General features: G+C 32.1%; 1 protein-coding gene across 2 annotated transcripts; it reads right to left on the bottom strand.

Annotated features, from left to right (window-relative positions):
* Positions 1-2343: 2343 nt before the first annotated feature.
* On the bottom strand, positions 2344-8174 carry LOC100783228 (GATA transcription factor 8). 2 transcript variants are annotated; one of them, XM_006599380.4, is made up of 4 exons: positions 7702-8174; positions 7131-7188; positions 5652-5894; positions 2344-3689 (listed from the first exon to the last, which is right to left on the bottom strand). In XM_006599380.4, the coding sequence occupies exons 3-4, from the start codon at positions 5874-5876 to the stop codon at positions 2913-2915; spliced, it is 1002 nt and encodes a 333-aa protein (XP_006599443.1). In that variant the 5' UTR covers positions 5877-5894; positions 7131-7188; positions 7702-8174; the 3' UTR covers positions 2344-2912. The 2 variants fall into 2 exon arrangements, with proteins under 2 accessions (XP_006599443.1, XP_003548072.1); XM_003548024.5 differs by lacking the exon at positions 7131-7188 and having other exon boundaries at positions 7702-8111.
* Between the last annotated feature and the right edge of the window lie 300 nt (positions 8175-8474).

Below are 8474 nucleotides of genomic sequence, written 5' to 3'. Positions count from 1 at the left end.
AGTGTCTTGAAATCTATTTGATTGGCATGAGGATTTACACTTTCTAATGTAAAAACATAAAATAATGAGTGTTAGATTAATGTTAAACAATTAGACAAAAAAAATCAAATTCCATAAAAAAAGATAATATTCAAGCATACACTAAGTGATGATACATTCATTTCTCACCCTTTCAATTTATAAAAAAAGGATTTTGACTTTTGGCAATTGTTCTGTTTGTGAGGAGGGCTGTTTTTGTTATAGCCTATTTGTGTACAATTAGAAACGCAGTTTAGGGCCAGAGAAAAGTTCTCTTGGGCGTTTTAATTTTTACTATAACTATATATTTTTTGAGCAAAATATTTTTAAAAATATCTAATAACATTAATTGACTTTTTATTAAATATTTGTGTAAACATAATTTATATACTAATAATATATATAATTCAATCTCCTCACTTTTATTCCTCTTACATTTTTTTTTATAAATGAATAAATTTTTTATAACTACTATATTTTGAATATTTAATTCTTAAGTGAGACCTGAAATATCTGTGTGCAAGTTTAAGTTATTTAAGCTGTCTATAAGATTATTTGGCTTAGATATACTTAAAATTTTCACCTCTTCTCAAAAATGTATTCTAGTAAAAGAATCCATATCCTTTCCTACAAGTTGAGGATATGTTATTAAATAAGTCACCTCAATTGATCGATAATTATGGACGCATTTTTCTATCCTTAGAGACGGAAGAAGTTATTACTTGCACTCCTTTCATACGTACCCTACTTTGATAGAGATGACTAGAAAAAAGAAAATACATTGGAATAGTAACAGTAATAGTAGGCACAAGAGGTTGGTGACAAAATTGACCCAACTCTTACATATATATAGTAATAGCAGGGCCAGTTTAGAGTAATCAGATTACACAAAAATACAAAAGATGTTGGAGGGGGAGAGGTATATATCCTTGTGAAGTCTTTATCAAAGTTGTTATGATCAGGCATAACTTAAAGCATGGGAGATGTGTGACATTTTTTGAAAGAATATTTCCCATCAGCAGGAGAAAATTCAAGTAGCTGAAATGATTGATGCAATGGATTGAGTTTAACAGCAAATTATCATTTAATTTAATTGTCGGTTGTAAAGTTGAAATGAGATCATGACATGTTGCCAAGTCCTCAGAAAGAGTCTCTCAATGTCATAATTAGATTAATATAGTAGCATTAGTCTTACCTTTCAAGGCATGGATGCCTTTTTTATCAATAATCATCATCATTTCTTCTCCCACTGCTTCTCTTTCTATTTCTTTTTGCTGGTAGGTTTTGTAGGTTGTTCTCTTATGTAGGTAATTTACATTATAGTAGACAACTACTTTTTTTTAATTTTTTGAGATTTTTTTTTCTTTTTTTTTCTGGCCATTGGATTAACCTCATATCTATGTAATGAGTAATAATTTCTGAAAATTTTCACCAAACTAGCAATCTTTTTAAACTTCATAACAAACGAATTCTTGAAATTGTTCCTAAAAGATTTTTTTTTTATAATCTTCCTTTTACCAGATCAATCTATTTTTGAGGTAAAAAAATACCTATAATTATCACTCCATACCTATAACTAGGAGGTATAATAAAGATATTAATCCTTAAAAATATAAAATTTTCATCTTAACTCGTAAAAGTTACAAATATGTAGTCAAATAAACTTTCCCTAAGATTGTAAGCATATTCTATTTAGTGTTTGACTTCATAAAACTTTCATTTAGTTTCTCACTTTGTAAAACTTTACAAAAATTTATTCACTTTAATCTTCTTTTTCATTACATTCTTTTATTTCCATTAAAGACTAAAATGAATAAAATTTTACAATATTTTACAAATTTAGATTTAGGAATTAAAATAATTTTTCTGTAAAATCAAAAACTAAAGTGAATAACAGTATTTTAGGGACTAACGTAAAACTTTACTCAATAATATAGTGATATTATTCCTTTTCAAGTAATATGTCTAGTGCCTATAGAGTAATATACCTGATATTTGGTATTGCCAAAATTCGTTGTGAAATTTTAATATCGTCTGTCAAAGACTAATCTCCACACAGCGAACTAATTGATACAGTGGCATGTGTTGCTGCCAATATTGCAACAATTGGTCCGTTGCACAGTTTGCTAAACAGAGCAATATTGCAATATGGACAACTTAGGAAGAATCCAATACCAAAGTTAGAATAGATCAAGATATTCTTATACTTAAAAAAAAAACTGCAGTATTACTCAAAATCATAACTGGCATATACTTCCTCATTGTAGCTTGCAGATATTAGGAAAGGATATGCACAAGACAAAACATTAAAAGGAAGAAGGCAAATTCCAAAAGTTCCTTTCCTGATCAACTCATAAGTTTTGCTACAAATGAACAGCAAAAAGAATTTGCTACAGGGAGGGATATTTAGAAACAGAAATTAAAGAAAAAAAAATGAAAAATGATGAGAATAAGAAAAGTAACAAAGACTCCTCCTGAGTACTGCTACAATTACTAGACCTAAAATGGCTAACACTCTGGTGACTCTACCCTCTTTGACTTGCATATCTCTATCCCTTGTTCTTCAGTTCTAAATATAGCTACAATATGATCATGTTCTATTTTGCTCCTATCCCCCCATTCCAGCCCTGTACAAAAATCCAATGAGAAAAATAAATGACAGACAAGAAATAACACAAAGACTAAGGTTTTAACTTGCGGTTGCCATCAAAATTGTGGACAAATATGGCTGATGCAGTCACAACCGCAACCACAACGCAGCTGCAGACACCTCTAAAACCTTTAACATTGCAGTTTGTAGAATGCAATTCAAAACCTTGTATAAGACATGACTCAAGAGAGGACTTGAAAGAGAATTAGAGAATTCTCCAACTAGAATCCTTCCTTTCCCCCTTTCACATATATTCAAGGGTAAGGCTGCTGTTAGTGTTTGGAATGAGTTCTGGTGAGGCAGCAGAAACAGTTGCAAAGCCAGATTTGGTGCCTGTCTTGTTCCTCATTTCAAGGACCTTCTTATGGGAGTTGGAGTGCATGGCCGCACAAAACGTTGGACTCGCTGCAGGGCGATATTCGGGGAAAAGCCGGCCTGACTTGTAGCGCACGCCACAAGCATTGCAGAGTGTTTTCGGCCCCATTGGCCCTGCCCTCCACTGTGGTGTCTTGGTTATCTCACAGTGCAAGCATTTCCTAATTGCCTGTGATGGTGCATTCCGCTCTTGACCTGATGGGAACGTCACTTTGATCTTCTTTTTCTTCTTGTGCTCCCCAGAGGCCTGCTTAGGAGCCTTGATCACCGACTCAGCGAAATTCTCGGAATCCGATGATGCCTTGGAGGTGTTGGCAGCGTTGTGCTGCGTGTTCTCACCAGTGGAGGATGCAGGGGAGATGAGCTGCATCACTGGATTGGGGTTGAAGGTTGCAGGACGCGGGCGCTTGCTGCGCGCGCGTCCACATGGCACGGAGATGTTAATCTCCGTGCCAGCCTTCTCCCCAGAGCAGAAACTGCTGCTTTCAAGGACTGATACTGGGCTTGCTGTCTGGAACTGGGCAGGAGCTATGTCCTCCTTGGTGGTGGTGCATTGTGGCTCCTCTTTCTTCATGGTCATGCTCCCACCAGAGAAAGAGTCCTCAACAAAATTGGACAGCCATTCCAATTGCATAATGTCTTCATACTGAAATAAGGACACACATTGAACATAGTTAGAGTTTAAGTTTAACATTCCCTAGCCAAGAAGAAAAAGATTTCTCATACAAATGAGATAACAGAGATGCTACTAAATTGACAATTTAAGCAAAAAAGTAAATGGCAGAGAATTTAGACAAACCCCATTGGTGAATATTGCAATCTCTTGAAATGGAATAATAAAAGGGTGAGCTTAGCTTAATGAATCAATACATAGAGAAGAATGTTAACAAATACTACTATAAAGCTTAGTAAAAACTGTTTATAAACAAATATTACTGGTGTATTTCTTAAGTAACTTAATTTTCATTAAATACTTTTTCTTTATTCATTCTTTGACTAATGTCTTTGAGAATCATTAAAAAGACCTATAACTAAAAGCTTTGTTATTGTAAGGTTTTACTAACAAGTGTCGAGTGTCCTAAAAACACTAATTTAAATATTAATAGATACAATACTTTTACTCCTTTATTTAAACGTTTTGACGTTACTTTGACTTCCCTTAATTTATATAATTGCATAAGAAATCAGAAAAAAATAGTCTATGTTAATAGAGTCAATGAAAAGAGTGGAATATCAAGTAAAATTTCATTAATTTATCCTAAAAATTAATTCTTTAACTAAATATCTAGACACGTTTAATGAAGGTAACAGATTTTGACCATGACCAAACCACAGTTCCTGGTGAAGTTACTACTTAGAGTGACGACCCTTGTAAATGGCCATTATGGCGTCACATGGCAAGGCACGTGACCTTCAATAATGATAATCATAATAATTTAGGCAGCGCAACCCCACAACGGAGTGGAGGATGTGCCCATTGTTTCTCACCGACAGAACCATGTGTCCTTACCAAATTACCAAATTACCAAATTACCCCTTGTCTAATTGTTTTTTTGGAAATTTGTACTAACCCAAATCCAAAATTATGCCGCACTAAATTCCCAAAAATACCCCTGTCTAAGTTGTGACGGTGCAGATTAAATTATTTTAAAAAAACCGAATTTCAGAAAGGAAAATGTTGATATACAGCTTTATATTAATTTTGAGAGAATATTATTGTAAAGCATATTACATTTTTTATATACTGTAATTAATCATAAAGTGTGATATACAATAATTTTATTGACTTTAATATAAATAAATACAAAAAGTCTTTAAGATGGCCATTGATTTTTTTACAATAATTACTTAAATAATTCTAAATTTTCCTAAAATATCCACCTACATTTTTTATATAATATGTATAAGCATTAAATTTATTTTATATTTTCAAGCATTAAATTTTTTTAATCTTTTATTTAATATTTTTTAAGGGAGTAAGAAAAAATACAAAAGAATGTAATTAAAATTTTTAAAAGTCATTATTTCTGATAGGTTACAATGAAAAATTTATGCATGCCTATTAAATTTAGAAAAATAAAATAATTGTTCTCCATATAATAATTAAAAATTAATAAATAATTTTTTTAATAAAAGTTATGATGGGAACACATTAATCAAATTTAAGTTAACAAATTTCACGAAAAAATAAGTATATTTAATATGGATTAATATGATATTTTAAATAATGAAACTGTTTAAAATTCGGACAGCCATTGTCTGAAATAATTTGAGAAGAATACTATATACACTTACAGTGTAAATTTTTTTTAATGCATAGATATTAGACTCTTTAAATTTATCAATATTTTAAAAGATAACTTTAGATTATTAAAAACAAAAAAACACAACAGTAGAACACTAACGAACAAAAAGACATCAACAACTGAAGCAAAGATGCACAACTAAAAGAACCAAATATTCACGCAACCCCATTACGCGGAGTAACAGACATGTAATAAAAACATCAACAAAATCATGGGGGTTGATGAAGTTACACGCAACACGTTTAGGGTTTACGTGTCGAGTGCACACGTGGACGGACAAATGAGAGGCGTTAGAGACTCACCGGAACAGAGAGCTCCGCCGAGAGGTCCGTCACGGAGTTGTCGGAAAACACCGTGTCGGTGGCGGGGAGCGAGTCGGACTCGGCGGACCAGAAGTTCGCCGGTGGAGGGACAGGAGCGGCGGCGGAGGTGTCAGCGGCGGCGGCGTCGTCGGGGAATTCGAGGAGGTCGTCGATGTGGTCGAAGAAGTTGCCGCAGTCAATGTCGTCGATGAAGTTTCCGATCATTTTCCTTTTTCTATTTCCCTGAGAAAATGAGAAGTGTGAGTTGGGAAAATGGAAGAGAAAAGAAAAGGAGAAGGTTTAGTATGTTTTGTTTTTAAGGTTTTGTTTGTTTGAAGAATGAGTTATGAGAGTGTGAATGGTTCGAAATCCGTTATTAGTAGTAGCGCCCATGTCGGGGGACCCACGAAAGGAGTAGGGTGTCCACCGTGAAAGAGAGAGCGCATGTTAGCACTTGTCATAAAAGTGTTTTGTTTTTTATATTGATTTTTACAAAATTTGAAAGTTTATGGCAATTATTGAAATGGAAATATGGAATAGAAAAAATGATAATAAATTAATATGTTAAAATGGGAACTTATAAAGAATAAAATAAAAATGCTATAGTTTCTTACAAATTCTCTCTCTTTTTTATTTTATTTTAAAAACAATAAATAAATATATATAATGTCTTAAAAATATAAAATATTTATTATTCAAGGAAAGTGAAAGGATTATGAAGTAAATATTGTAAGAAAATTTAAAATTTTCAAATATAAATAATTCATGTATATTGTCTAACCATAAATGTTATATACAATAAATTTATTAATAGGTATCTTAAAAATCATGTCAAATAGATTTTTTATTGACCAACATTAATGGTAAAACTTTAAAAAAATACATTTACTATACATGTCTATTAGACTCATTTTTAAATGTAATATTTTTTTTATTAACTTTTTTCCGGTTATTTGAGAAATGAAAATCCTAAACGAAGTCAATCCCATATGGCCATATGGGTTTTCTGAAATTGTCAAAGATTCTAGTTTTGGGAATTATAGAGAAAGAATTAGAAAAGAAATCTAAGGTAAAGTGAGTTTTTGAATTTTATTTTAATTAATTATGTTTTAATCAAAATTCGAAACAATTTAAATACATCAGTAAGAAATTCATTTTTTTGGGTAATTGCTAACAATAGAGACTTCAAAATTACTTCTATTAAAAATAATATTTAATTCTCTCTTTTACTTTGAAATTTGACATAAAATCCGGGATTAATTGAAAATTACGAATGAAAATAATTTTGAAAAGGTGCCATTTCAGCTAACACTTGGAATATATGTTAGCAACAGCTGGTCCCAAATTTGTTCCATACTGTCTTTGAAGTCATAAAATTGAAGACGAAGAACATAAGAACATTCAATTTCATCATCCTTCAGAAGAAAAAAAAAACTATTTTATAAAAATTGAGGTAGAACATGCAGAACAAGACCTAACCTTTAGTTTACTTTGAGCAAACCTATCGGCAATGCGTAAACAATTTCAAAATCCAAACCTAGAAAAGAAGAAAAACAAAACAAAATCAGCTACGGATGAGAAAATTGAAATTGAAAGAAATCAGACATAACTAATAATTAATATACTAACTCATTTCATATTTTCAATTGAAATATACTAGAATAATTAAAAACAATGAGGGTACGTAGTAATTAACTAGTAAACCCTCAACATTTTTCATTCTTGCCCGAATTCCTTTCTCAAGACCAAACGTGTGACGTGTCAAATATTTTTTTTAGGTTTCCACGTACGTAATTTGAACATCTCTCGTAACTAAAAGTGAAACCATGATTAATCAAGTTAGAAGATTAAGTACATGTTTGGTTTACCGTTTGCACAACTCTAAATATGCGTTTGTGTAGCAGAGCGACAAACGGAGAAACAACTATACTGTGTTAGATTGAAAGAAAAAAAAAAAAGTGGGTTACGAACCCTAATTCTTTTTCCAATAGTAAATGAGCAAAATGTGTAACAAATACTCATGAACCAAATGAGAGAAGCAGAGGCAAACCTGAAACACAGAAAGAGACAACAAACAAAGGAAGCTCCAAAGTCTGAACAACGTTAGTAGCTATTCTTCTCCATGATGACAACAAAGTACAGTAATGTTCAGAAAGAGGAAATAAGAGAGGGTTTTGAAAAGAGAGAGAGGAGTGAAGAAGCCTTAAAAGAGTGATAAGAAGTAAGAACTTAGAAGGGAAGAGAAGAAGAAAAACAAAAGTAGTGTGATAGAAAAGAAGAAAAATGTGATGGGCAACAACGTTAGGTGATGCTCCGTGTTCATTGCTAGCTGTCTTTTACTATCCCACAGTGTCGTGACGTTGAAGTTATTCTTTAATCTCTCTCTACTCTGATTGCACACGGGTCCCATGCACTCACACCCTACACAATACAACGTACCCCATTCACGGATTTTCACCGCTACAAAACAACAACAACAATCTTCAACTCTATCGCAGTGCATATTGCATGCCCCATGAGAGAAGATTGAGAAACTGGTTCCACTTTCCCCTCTTTTTATTCTCACTTTTTCACCCTTTTTCTGGAAAAAAACGCCAATGGGTTTTGAATATTGGGGGCGAACGTTTTTTGAATCAGAAAAAAAAAATCCGTTTTTTGAACCAGAATTGAATTCAGTCAACTTTTTCTTTTTACTTTTTATATACTGGGTAGGGAGTTTTTTTAATATATTAAATGTTTTAATTTTTTATTTAATATTTTATCGGAAAAATAGGTATATTTAGTAGAAAAATTAATAAAAAGATATAGTATATTAATGAGTTT

Source organism: Glycine max, chromosome 16 (assembly GCF_000004515.6).
Source record: "Glycine max cultivar Williams 82 chromosome 16, Glycine_max_v4.0, whole genome shotgun sequence".
Classification (NCBI taxonomy): Eukaryota; Viridiplantae; Streptophyta; class Magnoliopsida; order Fabales; family Fabaceae; genus Glycine; species Glycine max.
This window is presented reverse-complemented; position numbering and strand designations above follow the sequence as displayed.

Bases quoted from the DNA above. Each gene is read 5' to 3' on its own strand.
- LOC100783228 (XM_006599380.4), bottom strand. From the start codon at position 5,876: ATGATCGGAAACTTCATCGACGACATTGACTGCGGCAACTTCTTCGAC. The intron at 3,690-5,651 runs GTGAGTCTCTAA...TCCTTATTTCAG, and splicing joins CGGCGGAGCTCTCTGTTCCG to TATGAAGACATTATGCAATT.